The 22,020-nt window shown below is 47.9% G+C and overlaps 1 protein-coding gene across 6 annotated transcripts in view; it reads left to right on the forward strand.

The window, feature by feature from the left end:
* Positions 1–22,020, forward strand: part of WDFY4 (WDFY family member 4) — a 295,121-nt gene that overhangs the window by 187,671 nt on the left and 85,430 nt on the right. For all 6 annotated transcript variants that reach the window (XM_086680248.1, XM_086680247.1, XM_086680245.1 and 3 more), the window contains 3 exons: positions 1,729–1,895; positions 15,713–15,861; positions 21,790–21,910. In XM_086680248.1, the coding sequence (XP_086536374.1) occupies positions 1,729–1,895; positions 15,713–15,861; positions 21,790–21,910 (437 nt within the window). The remainder of the gene's footprint in view (positions 1–1,728; positions 1,896–15,712; positions 15,862–21,789; positions 21,911–22,020) is intronic.

A 22,020-nucleotide genomic window follows, 5' to 3' on the forward strand; every position in this document is an offset into this window, starting at 1 on the left:
CTTTCAGAGGGAGTATCTGCAGAGATTGTGGTGATGGGAAGCATGCGCTGATGTTGACTATGGCCATGGGCTGTGGCGTCCCCTTGTCCTGAAATGCAGATTCTTGCCCCCAGTAGGGGGTTCAGCCAGAGAAGAAGAAGAAAGGGCTTCTGGTTCTCCCCTATGCTTTCCTGGGTGCCTGTATCTATACAGCATTCTCCCTGCTTGGGGAAAAGCCTATGTGGCTATTGTGAGCAGCAGACACTTTCATTCTTCTAGTTGGGAGACTCCCAGGTGCAGAGGAGCTCAAAGAGGTGAGCAGCTTAGCACACACACACACACAAAATGGCTAGTAGCCCCACAACTTTGCAGTCATGTGCCATGTACCTGTTCTAGGCAGGTGGGCATCTGGGACAGGGTGGGGGAACAGGATCCAGAAATTATGTAAGTATGTGCTCAGCTGGCACCCAAATATCTGTGCCCAGCAGTACGTGCTTAGGAAGTAAGTCAAGGTGTGCACACACATGATCGCAGCACAGCACATTCACAGTAGAAATAGAAACCAGTTGTATCTCCAAAAAACTGGAGATGGATTAGGTGATGATCAAAGAGTCACACAATAGAATATTACACAGCCATTTTAGTTGATTTCAAAGAACTTTCAGTGGAATGAGAAAGTGCTCATGAGACAATCAAGTAAAAATAATATTAGGAAAGAAAATTGTAAATGCAGCGTAATTCCTATCATGTCAAAAAATTATGTGTTTGTGCATATACATATACGTACAGAAAAGGTGTTAGAAGTAAAGAACCGAAATTGTGAACAGTGAGAACAAACGTGGTTCAGATTCTGCCTCTAGTTCTTTGTAGCCATATGACCTTGAGCAAAGTAATCAGCCCCTTTCACTTTCCCCTGATTGTAAAGGGAGAAGGAAATAGAATCCACAACCCGCTTAGAGTAGATGAAAAAACTGTCATCAAAAGCATCCAGCACAGAAGAAGTGCTTACTACATCTGAGCTGTTATTATTAGCACTATTTCTGGGTGCCTGAGTGATGCTTGTTTTACTTCTCAAATTTTTAAAATTTATTCTCACAATGTCATGGATTTTCCAAGATCACAGTGCATCCATAATTAGAAAAAAAAAACTCACTCTTTTCAAAGAGTGAAGTGAAATTCAGAGAAAGCAGATTCTGGATAACCCTCAAGGGAACTGCTCTGCTGATTAATGAGGGTGAATTTTGAAGTGTTGCTCTGTGGTCACTCTGGAGCTACAGAGCAGCCAGCCCTGGGCACACCTTCCAGAGTGAATCAACCTAACGGTGTGTTGACCACACCACAGGGTCAGAGGGGTGGTGTTCACTTTCAGAAACAGTGGGGCACATGCTGAGGTCCCACCACTCACTTGTGCCTTGAAACCTTGCAGTTTCTCTTGGTGACTTAGGCCCAAGCTGTGCACCATCCCTTGTGAGGCCGGGTGGCTTGCGTCAAAAAATGTGTGACCTGGGGCACCTGTGTGGCTCAGTGGGTTAAGCGTCTGACTTTGGCTCAGGTCGTGATCTCACAGTTCGTGGGTTCGAGCCCCACATCAGGCTCTGTGCTGATATCCCAGAGCCTGGGGCTTGCTTTGGATTCTGTGTCTCCCTCTGTCTGTGCCCCTTCCCTGCTCACACTCTGTCTCTTTCTGTATCTCAACAATAAATAAATGTTTAAAAAAAAACACACATGTGTCCCTTTATGCTGCTGCAGATGAGCTGACATCAGAGGAAGCTGAGATCAAGACAGACGAGGTAGCGGTGGACTGCACTCAGCTTACCTTCTTCCCTGCCCTACATGAAAGTCTGCACTCTGAAGATTTCTTGGAACTGTGCCGGGAAAGACAAGTTATTTTACAAGAGCTTCTCGATCATGAAAAGGTAATGTAGCCCATCACAATTATTCTTCCAAGATTATCAAACATGAGAGATCAAGCTTTCTTCATTCGTGCGGGAGTTGATAGCTCTCTTCACTGTAAAACAAAACAAAGCAAAACAAAACAAAAAAAACAAAACACAATGAGCAACAAGACCAGGCACGCTCCTAAATTTGTGGGACCAGAGCAAGGGTACAAATGGAAACTGACACACCTTGCATCAAGAGTTTAAAAGATATAAATTAAGCTAATACGCTGTTATGAAATATGCTGTAATAACTTCCAACAATGACCTTTGTAATACCTGGAAGATCAGTTTCAGATTTGGAATTCTCGATCTGGTTGTTTGGCACCTTGGCTCCCTGCCTGCAGTCTGGCCACCTTGAGGGATCCATCCCACATTGAGTGTGGAAGTGTTGCGACACTCAGCCCCTAGGTCCAAGCTGGGTCTAGACTGCTCACCCTGCAGCCAGCCTCCCCTGGGCTACCACTCAGGCCCAGGGATGAGCATACTTGTATCCCCATCATTCCTTAGCAGGGTGAACATGGAGACGATAAGCACATGGGCCAGGGGCCAGGCTAGACAGTTAGCAGAGGAGTCCACAGTCTGGGATGCCGGGAAAGGGCTTGGGGGACTCATGGCATGGCCCCTTGGTATGACTGGACAAGGACCAGAGGGATCCCTGAAGTATGGACCCAGTGGAGGGCCCTTTTTAAATTTTTTTAATGTTTATTTATTTTTGAGAGTGAGACAGAGACAGAGACAGAGACAGAGAGACAGAGCACAAGTGGGGGAGGGGCAGAGAGAGAGGGAGACACAGAATCCGAAGCAGGCTCCAGGCTCTGAGCTGTCAGCACAGAGCCTGACATGGGCCTTGAACCCACAGACCATGAGATCATGACCTGAGCCAAAGTTGGACAGTTAACCGACTGGGCCACCCAGGTGCTCCCTGGAGGACCCTTCTTAACCAGGTCTAAGAAAGGTATGGAAAATGAAGCTTATGCCTTAGAGTAAAACAGACCTGAGCTCAAATTCCAACTTGGCAGCATACTAAACTGCATGTTACCTCACCTCTGTGAGCCTCAGTTTTCCTTATCTTTAATATGGAATGTAGAGCAATCATTTCACAAAATCCTTGTAAGGTTTAAATGGGATAATGGAAGCAAAGAGACTAGCTCAGAGCTGGGCACATGTAGGGTGGCCTGTTAGTGACAAACTCTCTTCTGTCTCCAGAGGTTGGGTGGGTCAAGGGTCTCCAAGTCTTACCCATCAACACTTCCATTCAGAATGTAAGTGAAGGAGATGTGCCAACAGAACAGAGGAGCGGTCAGGGTGTGGTCCAGGGTATAGTTTAACCAACATAGTCGTATAACAACATCATCCTTCTTATACTTGCTTAACCCAAGTCTTCCAGGCGTGGAGCACATTTGCAGTCCTTATCACACCTCTTGCCACCATGACTTTGCTCATGCTGGTTCATCCACCTGCAGTGCCCCGCCCACCGGACTCCTGGCTGCTGACTCTCTGAAGTTGATCTTGACCGCTCCCCACTCTGGGACCTGGAGTACTTGCAGTCTCCATTTCCCCCTGCATCACCTCCTACCCTCGCTCCTGGCACACAGACTAACCTTCCCCACCTCACCTATCTGCCTCTCTCACTGCACTGATCCTGTTTAACAGAGGGACTGCTGGGCACCGAACCTCAGGCATACCTGGAGTAGACATTCAGTAAACGCTGATGAATGAAGATTTGTTAAATTCATGTTCATTTTATTTTGACTGTGGAAGTAATGTATGTCTCTACGTCGTGAAATTTTAAAAAGTGGAAATCAAAACATATATACATAACATGTACCTCGACACATACACATTTATATACGTGTGTGTACGTGTTCATAACATCCCAGCTGCTGAGGATAACAGCTGATAACAGTGCGGATGTATCACTATAGTATTGTGTTCATTTGAGAAATGGATATTTGAGAAATGTGTTGTCAGTTGAAAAACAGCTAGGAGATTAATGCTTTCTATCAAAACTTTTCTTTGCCTTATGCCCTCAGAAGATTGTATAAAGAGGTGATTCTCAACAGGGGGAAGCTTTACCCCCAGGGGGATATTTACCAATATCTGGAGACATCTTCAGTTTCATGATTTGGTAGGGAAGGAGTGCTATTCGTTTCTGGTAGGCAGAGGTTGTCGCTAACAATCCTACAATTGCTCAGGATAGTCCCACCTTCCACTAGAAAATAATTATTCAGTCCAGAACGTCTATAGTGTCAGAGTGGGAAACCCTGAAGTGCAGGATGTATAGTAAGCAGATGTCGTGTTCCAACCATCCCCTCCTACTTTCTTCATAGGATAAAGAAAATACTGGATCATATGTCTCCATTTGGTTATTTTCCTTGTTTTGCTAACAACAGATCAACAACAAAGCTTTGCTTTTGCTTGGTACATTGATATTCTGTTGCCGCCATAACAAACTACCACAAACTTAGTGACTTAAAGCAACACATGTTTATTATCTCAAAAGTCCCAGCACAACACGGCTCCAAGGGCTCTCTGTTTAGAGTCGCACAGAGCTGAAGCAAGGTGTTGACCAGGCTGCATTTCTTTTGAGAGGTTCTGGAAATGAATCCATGTTCAAGTTCATCTGGGTGTTGGCAGAACTTGGTCCAATGCTTCTGTAGGACTGAGGTCCCTGTTTCTTTGCTGCCTGGCAGATAGGGGTCATTCTCAGCTTCTAGAGGCCACCCACATCCCTTGCCTTGTGGCCCCCTCCTCCATCCTCAAAACTGGCTACTGCAGGTCCAGTTCTCTCCCTCTTTGGACCTTGCTGGCCCCTTTCTGCCTCATCTACGCCTACCTCCCTCTCCCTTCACATCTCTCCCACTGACCAACTCTTCTGTCGTCCTCTTCTGCCACCAAGGGGAGAACACTGGACCGATCAGATCATCCGGGATAATCTCTGTTTTTTAAAGGCTGCTGATTTGTACCTTAATTTCATCTGCAGGTTTTTTTTCAAGCAGCACCTAAGTTAGCATCTGATGGGAGCATCGGGGACAAGGTTCTTGGGGGACAGCTGTGGAAAACTGCCTGCCAGTTAGTATCACTCAGGGTCCATAGCCTACCTAATCTGTGTCCTCACCTACCAAGGGGAGCCTCTGCAGGTGGCCTGGCTCCCATATACCTCCTAAGCCCAACCTGATGGTTCTAGCCCTAACTGGGCTGCACTGAGGGCAAGTTCTGAAGTTTATCATCATAGCCAAGAGCTAGTCTTAGCCTCAGTCTATGCAGCAGGTGGATGATGTTGGTAACTGTTTTGGTCTCTGAGAGTTTTGTTTTTGCAGGTTGTCCTATCCAGTGGCATTTCCCTCAGGGGTCCTGTTGGAGGTGGTGGTGGTGGGAGGGGAAGCCTGAGGCCCACAGGTAATTGACTTTGCTAACTCCTGAGAGGCAAGACAAGACCAGGAAGAGACAGTTCTCCCACCCTCCCCTGTCTTGTACTTAAACTTCAGTCTTTCTTGGTCTCCATGTCACACAGCAGGAAACTGTCAGAAGCGCCACACGTGGCTTCTTGTCGTAGCAGGGATCTCCAGGCTGTGTAGACAGGAGCATGCCAAACTCAGCAGGCGCTGAGACTAGGAGCAGTCCCTTTTCCACTTAGCACTTCGTATCCCCTGGCCTGCCTGGAGGGGACAGCCTGGGGGCGGGGGGCCCAGATGAATGTCAGTTCCCTGGAACCAAAGACTGAGCAGCTGCAAAGTCAAGGTTATTCCTGCCATTATCTGGACATTCGTTCTTTTCTCAAGCTGTTTTGATTCATTTCACTGGGTTATGTTGTTGCCTCTGGCTTCCTGGTAAATTATAGGAGAGGTTATTTTCTGATTCAGCCTGAGTTTCTCCAGGATCACTGGAACCAAACCACTGGACACACTTGCTCCCTGGAGAAGGAGGTGTGGGAGGAGAGCAGCCAGGGCCACGTAGGGTCAGGCTTCCCGAAGGCAGGATAGTGGGGGGCAGAGGCTACAGGCAGACTTCGGACTGACCCCCTTACTAAGCCCCGTCTCCACCACTTACAGGCCTAATGACTTTGAATGAAGTAGTGGAATCACTTCTGACCTCATTTCCTCTATCTTTAAATGGGATTATACTCCTTGACTCACCAGTTTGTATCAAAGATCAAAGAAAGGTGTACTGTGTGCCGCTGCCTGAAACTCTGTTTTCCATGCAGAGGGAGCTCTGGGTGGGTTGTATCTGCTGTTATCACTGTAGACCATTGCTCCTTTTATAATTGAGAGAGAGAGAGAGAGAGAGAGAGAGAGAGAGAGAGAGAGAAAGCCAGGGAGAGAGGCAGAGAGAGAGAGAGAGGGAGAGAGAATCTGAAGCAGGTTCCACACTCAGCATGGAGCCCAACGAGGGTTCAATCCCACAACCCTGGGATCATGACCTGAACCGAAATCAGAATCAGATGCTCAACCAACTGAGTCACCCAGGTGCCCCATTCCTCTTCTTTTAATACTACCTCAGGATTTGTTCTCTCAGTCCAAGAAGGAAGGAGGTGTGGGGTGCAAACCCCGGTACTTAAGTCATGACTTTGAGGAAGTGGGAAAGGATCTGTCAGTGCCAACAACGAAGTGCTCCTATGAAAACCTGGCCCCAGATGGCCTGACTCCTGGGATGCTCCTGTGAGGCAAGGTGTGAGTGACTGGGCACAATGCGAGACTCAGGGGGTCTGAGTGGCGCTGCTGTCCTGCTGAGATGGTGGAAGATGAGGCAAAGAGTCAGAGGAGAGCCCACGAGAGACCAGGCCTACTGGGATGGGGCTCCCAGAGGACTTCTTGAATCCACCGCAAAATATAACATTTTGTGAGAAAGAGGGAAGTTGCTGGGTTTGGAGCATAGATTAGTATGTGGTGAAACAGAGTGAGTCCCTAAATTTTTTATTTATTTATTTTTTTAATTAAAAAATTTTTTTTAATGTTTATTTATTTTTGAGAGAGAGAGACAGAGTGCAAGAGGGGAAGGGGCAGAGAGAAAGAAGGAGACACAGAATCTGAAGCAGGCTCCAGGCTCTGAGCTGTCAGCCCAGAGCCTGACGCGGGGCTTGAACCTATGGACCAGACCGTGAGATCATGACCTGAGCTGAAGTCAGACACTCAACCAACTGAGCCACCAGGGCCCCTTTAAAATTTTTTTTTTAATGTTCATTTATTTTTGAGAGACAGCGAGACAGAGCATAAGCGGGGGAGGGCAGAGAGAGAGGGAGACACAGCATCCGAAGCAGGCTCCAAGCTCTGAGCTGTCGGCACAGAGCCCAAAGTGGGGCTTGAACCCATGAACCGTGAGATCATGACCTGAGCCGAAGTCAGACGCTCAACCAACTGAGCCACCCAGGCGCCCCTATTTTAACTTTATTTTAAAATTTTTCTTTAGTGTTTACGTATTTTTGAGAGACAGACCATGAGTGGGGGAGGGGCAGAGAGAGGGGAACGAGTCCTTAAATTTAAAGCAAGAGGCAGGAAGGAGCATGAGGAAGCAGGCTGCAGAAACCCAAGAGCATCCTGGGGCAGAAGAGTGGAGTCAGGTCTACACTAGGAGCTCTCCATGGAGCAGGCCCCGGTGGGCTGTGGGGGCATGCGCCCCCCCCCCCCGACTTGCCCCCGTCCCCTCCCACACGTCCACCAGCCAGGCCCTCACGGCCCACGCGCACCTGCTCACCACTGCCCCGTAGCCGAGGCCTCCTGGGTGGACCTATCCTGGTGTCCCGTGTATGCCCATGGCACTCTGCTCACTCTGCTGCCAGAACCCCCTCATCTCAGGGCTCTGACGCTATTTCTGAGTCTTCCTGTGGGTTCTTGACAGGCACGGATGCGTTTGAATTTATCCTTGTCCCTCCCTTTCCTGACATGAAGGATTTGTGCTCTGGAAAGGTCTGCTGAACTGGCGAGTGCAACTGTGTAAAGAGGCGCCCACAGGGAGCCAGCTGGATGTACATAGCTCTCAGAGCGGGCAGACTGCCTGCAGCCATGACCTGGGTCTTCGCTCGGGTCCCTCAGGGCCTGGCTGGTCGGTGGAGCCTCTCTGGGAGCAGGTGAGACATGGCTGAGCAGGGCCTGGCTTCCACCGCAAATCCACCCCCACCACCGAGGAGGCAGATGCCAACAGTTTGGGCCCAAGAGGGCAGCTTGGCACAGGGCAAGTGCTCCGACTGGACTCAGAGCCCCCTCCTGCTCTTTGTTTATTGCTATGGCTGGACGTCTGGAGCCGTTGCTCTGTGTCCTTTACAGAGCACCTCATCTCGTCTCACAAGGCCTCTGAGGGTGGCTGCCTCACTTCTCTTTCCCAGGTGGCAAGAGTCGGGCCTCATGTGCCTGCCAGCTGAAATTGCTGGAATTTGATGGCGGATCCGTGTCATTCAAAATTCATGTGGTTTTCCGCTTTCTTCCAGCTCACTGTGTCAAGCAAGTTACCCTAAACTCCCCACTGCCCTCCCCTTCAGCAACCTTCTTGTACTGGGGCTCACGGATGTTGGCTCCAGGCCCTCTTGTGCTTCTTTTGTAAACTTTCTGGTTAACACTGGCCCAGGCGGGCAGGCCTCCAGGTTCCTCACCACACACAGCATCTCCGCACAGGACACAGCAGGCCAAGCACGTGCCATCCTGCCCGCCTGCTCATGCCCTAGCCTCGGGTCCAGTTTACTGCTTGTCAAGAGCGGGAACTGGACCTTGAGGAAGGACTATTTGTGGCACTGACCTTTGACCTGTGAATATGTTCCAGCAAAAATATACAAAGTTTGCCCAGAGCAGGTGCATGTGTATATTTGGAGGGGGAGGGGGCGGTGGTACCCTTAGTATTTCTTCAGGCCGCTACTTTCTGCCTGTATTGAGACATTTTGTAGCAAGAGTTTTCTGTAAACTAGGTATTCCCCTGACTCAGACATCTCTATTAGACCTTCTGGGCCTGTGTTTTTTCCAAATTTCTAAGAAAGCACACTCAACGGGAGTGTGTGGCCGATGCATCCGTGCTCAGAAAACCTGGAACACTGGCCGTCAACTAGCCATCATGTAAGCCGGACAGGCAGCCCCACGGTGAGTCCCTGCTTCCCCCTGCCCTACCCCCTCGGAAGTGCTTTGCCAGAACAGTCCAGGAGACTCTCTAGGTTGTGACCTCTTTCCAGGCTTCTGGGTGGCCCACCCCTGCCAGGGGCCTCCAGGGGAAGCAGGCAGGGCTGGGGCTCCGGAGTGGCAGCAGCTTAACTCCTGTCTTTATGCGAACATTGGAGCTCTGACCACTTCCAGCGATACCTGGGACTGTGATTATTCTGTGCTCCCCTTGCGTCATTGATTAATGATTCCCAGAACCACAAACACATTTCTCTGCAACCAGCTCCATGTGACGTGAGAAGCGGTATATGTAATGCATACTAATCATGGGTCCGAGTTAACCACCGTGCCGTTGGGGACAGTCCTTTGTACCCTGCCACGTAAGCTGCTCTTAGAGGTGAGTCTCCACTTGGCAAAATGGGCTTCCGAGACCCAGACCAGAGCCAGAAGTCAAGTGGGAGTTGTGTTTGCTGTTGCTGTTCACTTTGATTACGTGGACAACTAAAATTAATTTCAATACAGACTCCATGTGAAATATTAGCTCGGGCTTGCTTGCAAGGAATCAGGTCGAAGGGAGTTATTTTTGGTCTGGACAGCAGAGAGCAGCATCAGGCTCTTCCCAGATGTTTTGAGTGGAGGCCCTTTATGGGAAGTGAAGACGTGTGTTAACCTTCCTGGGTAGTACCTCCCTGTGTAGGTGAACAGCCCCGACTGGCTTTCTAAGATGTAGAGATGCACGGGTCATATCTACTTAACCCCTTCTGCGACACTGTCCACCATATTTTGTGCCCAAAGCCATTCCCCAGCTGGCCCTGCGGCCTCCCTGGACCTTGTCTCCCTCGCCCTTACATGTACACGCACACAGAGGGACACACACGCACACACACACCTGACTTTTTACTCTAATTGCATACAGCTACTTATGATCTCCAAACATGTCCGGCTGCTTCAAGACTGTGCCATGGAATGCTTCTCCCGTTTTTACTCTTCTTTATTCCTAACCCCAGCCTTGAGGCCACCTCCTTGGGAACTGTTTCTCTTATGTCAACCCCATCCCCTCTCTCACCCCTGTCTGGGCCAGACAGCTCCCTCTGTGTCCCCAGTGCCTGTATTTCCCCTCTCCATGCTGTGCCAGGATGGTTGATACTCTTCTCCCTCCTGTTCGACCACGAGCACCATGAAGGTGTGCTTTATCTCCCTTTGTGCCTGACGGGTGTGGGATACACACTGAACATTCAATGCAGGTCTGAGAAATGAATGCATGAACGAACGAACAAATGAATGAGCTATAAGCAGCATGCTTATGTGAGAGGAGACCTCGTCTTTCATAGCTTCGCTGGTGTCTGTGGGTCCATTTCTCAAAGTATGGTCTTCAGCACCATCTAGGCTTCTTATTAAACTGCGGATTCCAGGTCCCACTCTGTACCTGGCGAACCAGAACATCTGGGAATATAGCCTGGGAATGTGAACTCCAGCAAGCTGCCCAGGTGATTCTCATACATTCTCTTTGGATAAATGCCCGAGATACATACACACATCTGGGTTTTGCAACATTCAGAGCTGCCCGGGCTAGAAACACGCTCCAGTTTCAATCAGTCACCAGTGAGTAAATCCTTAGCAAACGCATGCTTTGAATAGTCGTCAATATGTTTCACATTACGCCGGTGCGATTTCCATCCTTTCCATCTGGTCTCCTGTGAGCCCGCCTGAAAGGCGGGGAGGCTCAGCTCTTTGCAGGCTTGCCTGTGGAAGTGGCGCCTGCAGGCAGGCAGGGGGCATCCCCGCTCCTTGTCTGAAAAGATGAGCTGCTATCAAGCATTATATTTCCTCTCAGATTTGCCAAATTGATATAGAAATAGTATCTTTTTATTGTTTTAAGATACATTTTTGGGGCACCTGGGTGGCTCAGTCGGTTGAGTGTCCGACTTCGGCTCAGGTCATGATCTCACAGTCCGTGAGTTCGAGCCCCGCGTCGGGCTCTGTGCTGACAGCTCAGAGCCTGGAGCCTGCTTCTGATTTTGTGTCTCCCTTTCTCTCTGCTCTTCCCCCACTTGCAGTCTGCCTCTCTCTCTCTCTAAATTAAATAAACATTAAAAAAATTTCTTATAAGAAAAAGATACATTTTTTTATGACTATTATGACCAAATACTCCACTGAAAAGTGATCAAGATGCCAGAGTTCACACGTAGCCAACATAAATGTAATTTACAGTCTCTCTCTGTTTTGATGCTTAACTTTTTTGAAAAATGAGGATACTTATTCCATGTGCCAGTATAACAACATGTATTGACAGCAGGGTCTAGGCAGGCAGAAGATGGACAAAAGGGACACATGACCCATGTGTGCAGGGTTAAAGCTTTATTTGCAGTAGATTTTGCATACAAATATAAGGAAATGTACACATCTGCTCTGCTCTGGATATCTCACAGGACAGCTCTGCGTCTGTTTTTCTACCCATCAAATTCGGGCATTGCACTAACTTGCAGACTAATGATACTGGAAAGAACTTCAAAGAGCCTCCAGCTGACCTTCCCCTTTTGCAGATGTGCACACTGAGGCCCGACTCTACGAGAATGTGCTGGCAGGGGCTTCAAGGGAATGTCCCAGCAAATTATTGCCCCTGTAACTTCAGCTCTGGGAGTTTTGGATTTCCAGACAACCTGTTTCTTATCATACACAAGGCCAGGTGCGGCCACACACTTAGTTATCCACCTGCCAGGAATGATAATATATTATCCAGCTGATCTTAAAAAAAAAAAAAAAGAAATTCTACTTCTGAAGCTGAAGTTCCTCTCTTTTTGGAGTGATCAATAGAATCACGGCATGAGGGATTTCTTAATCATGAGTAAACTTGGGGAGGCAACCCTCCCAGGGCTAATTTAAATGGAAGAGCGGGTAGTAGTTCACTTGGGCTCATTTTTTAGGTTTTAAAATGCCATTCTTTTCTAGAAGAATCAATTTTTAAGCTATTAACCCAGCTCTCACCAGACGTCTTTCTTGTGGTTTGATTTATTCTGGTTGTTACTTAATTCCCCCCAAAAGAAAAGCCCAGGAGATCATAGGAATGTGCCCCAGCCCCTACCGTTGGCTCCAAAGAAGTTGGGCGAGGGTGGGGCTTTGTGGGGGAGGGGACAGGTTTGGAGGTGCACAGACCAGTGCTACATCTCACTGTGTGAACTTGAGGATGAAGTCTCCTCTGTACAAAGGGTTAGAGAAGAAAGTTTAAATAAGCTCACATAACCCTTCTGACGGGGCTGGTGGGAATATAAATTGGTACCACCTTGCAGGAGGGCAGTCCGGCAACAGAGGAGAATTTAAGATACCCACACCCTTGGTCTGCAGTCCAACTTCTAGAAATACATCCTTCAGATTTACCTGAGTATTCTGAGGGACATAGGTACAAGGATAGTCACCACGGCATTGCTTGTGATGCCCAAACGTTAGAAAACAACCTGATTCCATAGGGGATTGGTCGACTAAGTTCTAGTACATCCTTGCAAGGAAATAGCCTGTACCTATTAATAAGAGGGAGACAACTGTGTAAGAAGTGATTTGCAAGGGTCTCCAAGATGGGCCATGAAGGGAAAAAACTAGATGTAGAACAGTAAGCATATGAATATGCTATGCTTATGTATACAGTATCTTATATGTATATATATATATATATACATATGTATATGTATGGATATATGTATATGTAAGGATATGTATACAGTATCTTATACATTCTTAAGTATAGAATATACTTATTTTGAGTGTATATACTGTAGGAGAGTTACAACTTTCCCCCTACCCCATTAGAGGCTCCAAACAGGCCTAAGAATTAAGGTGACAGAAGACAGATTAACAAGGATAATACGGATTTTACTTTTACAGGTACATGGGAGCCGTCACAGGAAAATGCAGAGCCCCAAAAGTGGTTGGGCCTAAGTGGTTAGGTTGAACAAAGTATAGTAATTGTGAAAAAGTAACTAAAAGATACAGGGAGACTCAAGGGAGGGAAGGGTTTGTCCAGCCAGGTTTGTTTGTACAGATTTCCCTAGGTCTGACCTCTCTGTCTCTGGTGCTAAGAGTGTTCGTTTCCTCCTAATATAGGGAGGGCATTTTTCACCTGGGAGTTATCCTTGCTTTCAGGAAGAAAAGCGTAGGCCAGAGTGCTGTTCCTGTACCTGCTGTCGTTTTAAGTGTCTTTGATGCAAAACAATCCTCGGGACAAAGTGGTGTATTTTGGGGTGGCACATGGGCTACCCTTCCATACAATAAAGTGGTGATGGTGATTGCCTCTGGGGAAGGCTTTCAGGGAAGCTGGAGGGCTCCACTCAATTGCCTCCATCCCAAAGTAGACATTTATCCTCAGTCCTTTCTATTATTATTATTGTTATTACTGGTCTTCCAGTCTGTTGAGTAGCAGTTCTTGTTGATTCTACCCCTTCTTGCTTAGCTTCCCAACTTGTCTCCTTTTTCCCATTTGCCTCTGCCACCCTATCCCAAGCCACCATTCTTCCACAGGACTACGGGAAGAGCCATGTGACTGACCACCTGCTCTTGGCTCCTTTGGATCTACTCTGCACCCAGCAGCCAGTGTCCTCTTTCAGAAATGACCCCTCCCATGGCTTCCTATTGCAACGAGAATAAAACCCAATGGCCTTACCAAGATTCCAGGCCCCTCCCCAGATCTAAGCATGCCTACTTCTCAACTTCAATTCAGCCACTCTGACCTCTTTTCTGTTCCCCAGATCTACCCTTTCTGTCTCTAGGCTCTGGACTGGATGTTCTTTTCCCCTGAAGTGTTCTCTGAGTTTTCCATGGCTGCCCCACTTCCATAAATCAAGTCTCAGAGTTTGTGTAAAAGTGTCCCTACAAGCTTCTCTCTTCCTTGTTATCAGCCTATTGTTTCTCTCTCAGCACATAGCACAATTTGTGATCATTTATTGGTTGATGTTGCATGCCTACTACCCCCTAGTAGGGGGTAGATTTTCCCCCTAGATTTTAAGCCCTGTGAGGATAGGGTTCTTGTTTATCTTGTCCATGCCTCTGTCCCCAAAGCCTAGCTCAGGGCCTGGCATACAGTAGGTGCTGAGTCCAAACTTGTGAATAGATGGCCGTATGGATGAATGAACAAAGTTGGAAATGCGTCCGTGGTAAATCGTGGCTCTGCAGGCAGGTTGAGGGCCAGCTCCTCTGACAAGGTGGATGCAGGAGAGGCCTGGGAGCCAGCAGCCTGCAGAAGGCTTGGGTTTTAGGAGCCAGGATAATTAGCTAGTTCTCACTTAGGAAAAATAGTTCAGAGATGACTTTCCCTGGATCACAGTGGGTAATGCTTAACTTGGAACCAAAAACCCTTGGCGGATCTTCATTTTCTGGCCTTGGCCCTGACTTTGATCCCATTTGATGCACGAGTTGGAGAACTGGTGTTCAAGGCCTGCTTTCCAGATTTCATCACTGTGGTCCTATTATTTCTCCCAATGGTGAGCAGGGAGCTTAGCTTCAATCCCAGGCTCAGCCACTTACTATGTGACTAATCTTGGGTGAGATTTTTATCTCTGGGACCTTTTTTTTTCCCCCAGTAGTAAAATCTCCCTTGCCTGATTGAAAGGATTATATTGGTTAATACGTGTAAAATGTTTACAATGGCCATATGTTACGTAGTTGAAAAAAATCAGTTCCTCTTTTGTGTAACTGGAATTAGCATAGAATTGCCCTGAGAAAATGTTGGCCTTGGCCTTGCTCTTGGTCCGTTTGGGTTCCTGTTGTCTAGAATTCATTTCTTTCCTCACTTGTTCAGGGAAGTGTTTCATGTGAGGACCCACTTAGTCCTGACTTCCTGTAGGACTCTGGGTCATACCAAGACATTGTCCCAGGTCAGGCCCCCCCGGAAGCCAACTACGGATCAGAGGTGTGTATGCAGGAAGTTCACCAGGAGGGATAATCACAGGATCGGGCAGAGGGAGAAAGGCAACTCTGAGGCTCTCAGCAAAGGCCTCTATGATTCCACAGAAGCTTGAGGTCTGGAGTGATTCTTCAGAGTCGGCTGGAATTGAGGCAAAGGGTGACTCTTCCAGCTCTACAGTGACCAGATGTTGGGTACAGACAGCCACTGGGAAGGGGGCGTGACCTTTGGCCAGGCTTTCTCTTTACCAGAGGTAATTCTGGAAAGCTGCCAGCATTTCCAGCCACTGAGAGAAGAACCTGAGTCTGAAAGGAGGGATAGAGCATGGGCCTCCTCTGCACACACCTTGGACTAGCCTTGGCCTTGCAGAGACAGCAGTATCAGTCTCAACACTTGTGGGTCTAGGCAGACCAGTTCCACTCCTGGCTCGGCCACTCACCAGCTGACCCCCTGACAAGCTCCTTCACCTCTGTAACTGAGGGATGCTGGTACCTTAAAAACCTTCCTCATTGTTAACTGCAGAATGTTTTGCATGATTGTGCAGGAGGTAAAGTGAGACAGATTGTCAATATGCCCAAAACAGCAATAAATACTCATCTTGGTGGGGGTAGCGGTGGCCTTGGGTAAATGAGGTAACTACACAGGGTGTTGGGTGTAGATGTGCCACTTAAACTCTGAAGAGCAGGGCAGCTCTCGGGCAGTGGCTCTGTCCCTCTTACAGGGCGCTACTCTGACGTCCAGTGTCTCAGTGGGTGACTGGTCATCCATAAGCATGATGGGCCTGCTTCACATGCACACGAACTGACCGTGACGCTGTTTCCCTCCAGGTGACACAGAAGTACTCCCTGGTGATCGTGCAGGGCCACCTGGTCTCCGAAGGGATCCTGCTTTTTGGCCATCAGCACTTCTACATCTGTGAGAACTTCACGCTGTCCCCTGTGGGTGATGTCTACTGTACCCGCCACTGCTTATCCAAGTGAGTTCCCTGCTTCCCCCAGCAGATTCTTCCCTGAGCCTTAACTTCCTTCTCAGCCACCCCTACTCCTACCCTGCCCACCTTGTTCTCTTTGTGGGCTGACATTTGTGCCTGAAACGGAGCCATGAGCTAGAATAGAAGAACTGAGACATAGGCATCCATGACTGTGGCTTCCCAAAGCTGAAGTTTGGGGTGGGTAACAATGGGACTGCTCCCCATACCTCTCGTGATATGGGGCGCACCTCAAGACAAGGGGGCTTCTCTCCTTAGGTTATTTTGGTGATTGAATCCAGTCCCATCAGCTTGCTCATTCAACAGCTTGTCAATTGCTCCTTCTGTGAGAACCATCAGACGGTGGCCCTTGTGCTGAGTGAGTGCACTCAGCAGCACAAATGGGTTCTTTTGGAAAGAGTTTCGAGCACACTGACATCACAAATTTATTGCGAGAGGAGCCTTCTGGGATCACACTTGATGACGTGGGGCTAGTGTGGTGAGGGAGGGCTACTGGAGGAGGGAGGCTGAGATCTTGGTTCTGAAACATGGCTGGGATTTGGGTAGAACTCAGACAAGTCTTTTTTTTTTTTTTTTTTTTTTTTTTTTTTTTTTTTTTTTTTTTTTAACGCCAACGAATACCAGAGGTCTTTGGCAGGAAATTCAGAAGTCCTTCTTTATAATCAAGTGTATTTGTTCAGGTAGCTCTCCTTGGTTAATTCTCTTGTGTTCATAATGTACAGCCATTCATTCAAAGTCAGATTGACTCTGTTCACACTTTGGCTAGGAGCTCAGTTGTCAGGTAATATGCCCCACCTGATCATCACATTTGATCATCACAACAAACAAGGATGAAGATTTCTTGACTTTTCTGGTTTAGCAAAGGTTCAAATGATGACAAGATAACCTCTTCACCCGGAAGCTCTTAAACTAGTATCAAGTCACCTTGAGGGCTAGTTTAAACAGACTTCTGGGAACCCACCTTCACCCCAGTTTCCACTTTGATAGATCTGCTGGAGGGCCTGAGATTTTAACAAGTTGTTGGGTGATGCTGATGCTTCTGGTGTGGGACCACGCTTTGAGAACCACTGTTTTAGACTATCGACAGAAGCACCAGAGCCTTTCCTGCCAATAACTTAAAAATTTTAACTCCTGGTTGTCGTTATCATTTCCAGCCTATGGCAGGAAGCAAGAGTTCAAGGAGTGTGAAAGAATAAATGTCAGCCCACCCTCCTTTGATTTAGATTTGCTTTAAAATGCTTGGCATTTTTCTTTCTGCTCATTTGCATCTTTTATTCATACCAAATGTTCACCGGTTGCTGCGAGTCTTCTGTGCTTTTCCAAGGCAGGAGGAGCATAATTAATCCTTGGCACATGCATCCCATCTTATTCCTCATGTTTTATTGATACTGATCAATACGGACAATGGGTCTGCAGATTTGCCTTTCTGAGAGCTGATGAAAGCTTTCTCGTCTACCTATCTGCATGGCATGCCCCTGTAATGACTTGCATAATCCATTGCTTCACTCTCCACCTCTGGTTTAAATCGAGTTAGTGTTAGAGAAGATGTTATTGATTAGGCAAATTGTGTTTATGCGGTGCATCTAATCATGATCAAATTGGCTACATCTGCACTTTTAATAGAAGCCCAGTTGTCGGGTTGTAGGTACTCACTTGATTTGCAATGACAAAGGAGACTTCCCATGTCTGGAAATGTATTTTTCTAGAATGCGAGTAGGAGTGCAGTGAGAACAAATTACTACCCTGGAGTATCATTTGGGAATTGCTTAGGTAATTTTAGTCACCAGACCTCAAAGAAGTATTTGTTAACCAGCCAGTGCTTTCTCTCTGAGGTCTTGTCTGCTGCCTTAAGAAACTTCTGGCACTCATGGAGATGCGGTTCTCAGAGACCAGCTATTAGATCATGTGAGATCAATGGGGATTAAGTCTTATTTTGACCATGGAGACTAAGGAAGATACATAAATAAGCAAGTTAAAAATAAAGCTAACGCAACCCTGAAATGTTTCTTTAAAAGACTGCCATCAAATTGAGTAGAGTTGAGCACTAGACCTTGAAAGAAGCTCTCTGATGCACCATAAAAATATCCCAAATAAAACTCAGGAACAATGCAAATCCTCCAACATTGATTGCACTTGAGTACTTTGGAGCTTTGCTCAGAAGGTAAGGACCTTTCTAGATGGTTTATTTTGCTTTCAGTGAGATTGCCCATTACCTGAATAGAATGATTGTATTTGTTCCCTAAGGCTATATAACAAAGTACCAAAAATTGGGTGGCTTAAAAAAACAAATTTATTGTCTCCCAATTCTGGAAGCTAGAAGGCCAAAATCAAGGTGTCAGCAGGGCCATGGTCTCTCTCCAGTTCTTGGAGAGGATCCTTCCTTGCCTCATAGCCTCTGGTGTTTCCCTGCAGCCCTTGCCTTTTCTTGGCTTGGAGACACATCATTCCAGTCACATGGCCACCTTATGTCTGTGTGTCATGAGATCTTCCCTGTGTGTGTGTGTGTGTGTGTGTGTGTGTGTGTGTGTGTCTGTCTGTCTCTGGGTCTAAATTTCCCCTTTGTTTAAGGACACCAGTCATATTGGATTAGGGCCAATCTTGACCTCATTTTAACATTATTACCTCTGTAAACACCCTATTTCTAAAATTTAAGGGGCGCCTGGGTGGCGCAGTCGGTTAAGCGTCTGACTTCAGCCAGGTCACGATCTCGCGGTCCGTGAGTTCGAGCCCCGCGTCGGGCTCTGGGCTGATGGCTCAGAGCCTGGAGCCTGTTTCCGATTCTGTGTCTCCCTCTCTCTCTGCCCCTCCCCCGTTCATGCTCTGTCTCTCTCTGTCCCAAAAATAAATAAACGTTGAAAAAAAAAATTTAAAATTTAAAAAAAGCCACATTCTGAGATACTGGGGGTTAGTATTTCAACATATAGCATATCCCTCTTGGAGGACACTACTCTACCCATAATAGTGTCAGGCAAGCTCACAAGGTATACAACATTTGATTCATTTTGTTGGAATCCAAGCCATCCAACTGGCTCTTTGTGATAGGGTGCTTATAATAAGACATTTTCTCCACATCAGTCAACAGTTCTGAGGCATCATTTCTCTGTTTACTTCAATTCAACAAATACTGGAAATCTGTATTGTGCCAGGCAACTGTGGTAGACTCCATACACACAAAGAGATAAGTCAGATGTGGGCTGAGTCTGGTAGAGTTTATGATCTAGTGAATGATTCTGGGTATAAATTACAGGTATAAATTCTGACAATAATTGGATTAGCTCAGAAATAACTTCAAATATTTTAGTCTGAAGTCCACTTTTACTACCAAAGACCAGGTCAGCCAATAGGATTACCACTTGGTTTACTGTGGTTTCCCTAGTTAAGAATATTAAAAAGGATACTGTAACCACTGTGGCAAACTTGCATTTATCATGATAGCTGTCATGCAAAAGAGTAGTGAATAGCATCCTATAAACTGTGGCCACAGCTCCATCTAAAGAAGGACATGAATGAGCTCCTCCTTTCTTTTACCCATTGGCCTTAAGGGCCTGAACTCTGCCTTAATGCACAGAACAGGGAGAATACAGTGTTGGCAAAGAGACCCAGTCATAGCTGTGTGACTAACACTAGATAAGATGGAACTTCAACCTGGACTCACATCAGTGAACTCAGTAACGTGTTTTACAATTTTGTCTTCCTGAGCATTTGGGTCTATCTGAGCATTCCTGCCATATCAGGTTATTCTATCTCTACAAGTAGGAGAAAAATAAATGCATTTCCTCCTAAAAGCTCCTTCCTGAAAGCATTTTCCAGAACATTCTTCCTCACGTCATCAGTGTCTCAGAGTGCTGGGTTGCAGGATCAGTCAGCACAGAGGGAGCTGCAAGGAGTGAGCTTGCAGGGAGAGCTCTGTAAAAGCTAGTGGGTCTTTCGGCCTCAGAGGAGATAGGGTACTGATGAATGAGCTTCAGTTTTAGAGTCAGAGGACCTGGGTTTGAAACCAGTTCCATGTGACCTTGGAAAAGTCACTTTTCCTCTTTGGAATGCAGTTTCCTCATTTCTGATATGGGAATACTAACGGCACATGCTCTGTAAGGAGGTTATGAGGTTTAAATTAAACAACAGACAGGATGTGCTTGGCAGGCTGTAGGGCCTGATGCTTGTCAATCCACTCAACAAACATGCCCAGAGCTCTGGGGAAGATGTGGAGGGTGGAGAGCCATGGGCACAGGTCCGTGCCCCAGGGAACTCACTCATAGTCTGCTGGGAAAAGAACCAAATGTGTGGCTAAAGCACAGATGATGTTTGCTGTGGTTCCCGCAAGCAAGGGGCTACGGGAGCACGGAGGCAATGCCACTGCCATTCTCACCAGTGCCTTGACCGGAGATGCTGGTTGACCTAAGCTGGGAGTAGGAATGAGAATTACCACCACGGCCCCATGGGGAGTCAGCGAAGTTCAGCAGAAACTCAGCTTACCCCTGATGGCAGGGACAAAGAGCCTTAGCCGGAAGATTTGAATTAAAGCACCTAGGCAGAAGTATCCAGAACCAAACCCACCTTTGTATTTGATGGGTTCTACAGTAATGTGGCTCAAGGCAGAGATCTGAGAGGCTTGCGCTTAGAAGGGGCAGGAAGAGCTGCAAAGGGCTGAGTTTCCATCCTGGAGGGCTGGCTGTTCAGGAGGCTAAGCCTTCAGGCGGAACCTTTCTGCATTGTGCTCAAGGGCACGCCCTCAGCACTGCAGACGCCCGGCCACCCCCACTGACCCGTGACTAGAGAAGCCCTGCTGACCAGTGTGACAAACCGATCTGTCTGCTTCCCCTGGGAAGGGTGGCTCGGAGGCCTGGTGTCCTGCTCCGTAGGCTGGGTGGGGAGGGCCACACTTGGAGCCGGGGTGGCAAGGAGGGGAGATAGCAGCCATCGCCGCCACCTTGTGCTGCTGCGGGGGCTCTTTCAGTTCTTGGCTCCTCATATCTGTAGTTGATACACAGGCTTCTTGGGGACTGGGGTGCCTGGGAGGCCCCTTGTTGCTCAAGTTCCCAAAAGGCATTTGATCAGAGCTTTTGCAGTCACATACACAGTTTAACTATGCTACATAACTCAGAAGTTCAGAAATGTAACTCTATACCTGAAATCAGTTTTATGTCTCAAGTCCCCATTCATATTGGTGGTGAAAAACTTTATCTGGTTACCAAAAGGTGTTTCCGTTACTTGCATTGCACAGGTTGTCCTCTATGGGATAAATCTTAGTCAAATTCACAGTTCTCCCTTTCTCCCCTCTCCCTCTCTTCCCACGGGAGAGTCGTTCTGACCTGTGAGGGGGCTCCTGGCTCTGGGTCGGGGCTCCGGGGGGCCACCGCTGATGCTGTGGCCAGTATCCTCCAGCCCACCAGTGCTCTCAGCCCGCTGCACACCTCTTTGGGGCTCAGGGGTTCTCTGCTGAGTACCACGGTTTCTCCCCTGGTACTCTAGATGCCATCCACGTGGCTGGGCCACCCCAGACCCCATGTTGCTGAAGCCAGGCTTTTTTATGGAGGCTCATCATCTTTCTGCCCCTGCCTTCTGGCCTGAAATTTCTCCATGTGTAATGGGGTGTCTCTTTCACTCTTCTCCACCCCCTCGACCCTACACCTAGAGAGCCTTCTTACACTCACCCCTTGCATCCTGTGCCACTGTCTGCCCTGGAGGCTGTCGCCTCACCCGGTGACACGGATGCCCCACCCTGCTCCAGGGCAGGGCCGACCCAGGCAGGAACTCAGAAAGGGTTTAGCAGTCAGCGTTGCCAGCACCCTAGCCGGTCATGATTGCAGCACTCTTCCTGCAGTGTCTCCAGAAACATGGGGTCCGGGATGTCGCGGGGCAGGAAGGGGAACAAGCCCTCCAGACACCCTCTCACTGCATGTCGTGTTTCCTTTTCAGCATCAGCGATCCATTCATTTTCAACATGTGCAGCAAAGACAGGTCCTCCGACCACTACTCGTGCCAGAGACATAGCTATGGGGACCTCAGGGAGCTCCGGCAGGCACGCTTCCTCCTGCAGGTATGCCCCGGGGAGGGGGCAAGAGGGAGAACCATCTTTTCATGGAAAAGCATCTAGGTGCTATGGAGGCCCCATCTGAAAGTGCGGGACACCTCCGTGACCCCCTTCAC

The sequence above is a fragment of the Puma concolor genome, chromosome D2 (assembly GCF_028749965.1).
Source record: "Puma concolor isolate L17-30 chromosome D2, mPumCon1.1.hap2, whole genome shotgun sequence".
Classification (NCBI taxonomy): Eukaryota; Metazoa; Chordata; class Mammalia; order Carnivora; family Felidae; genus Puma; species Puma concolor.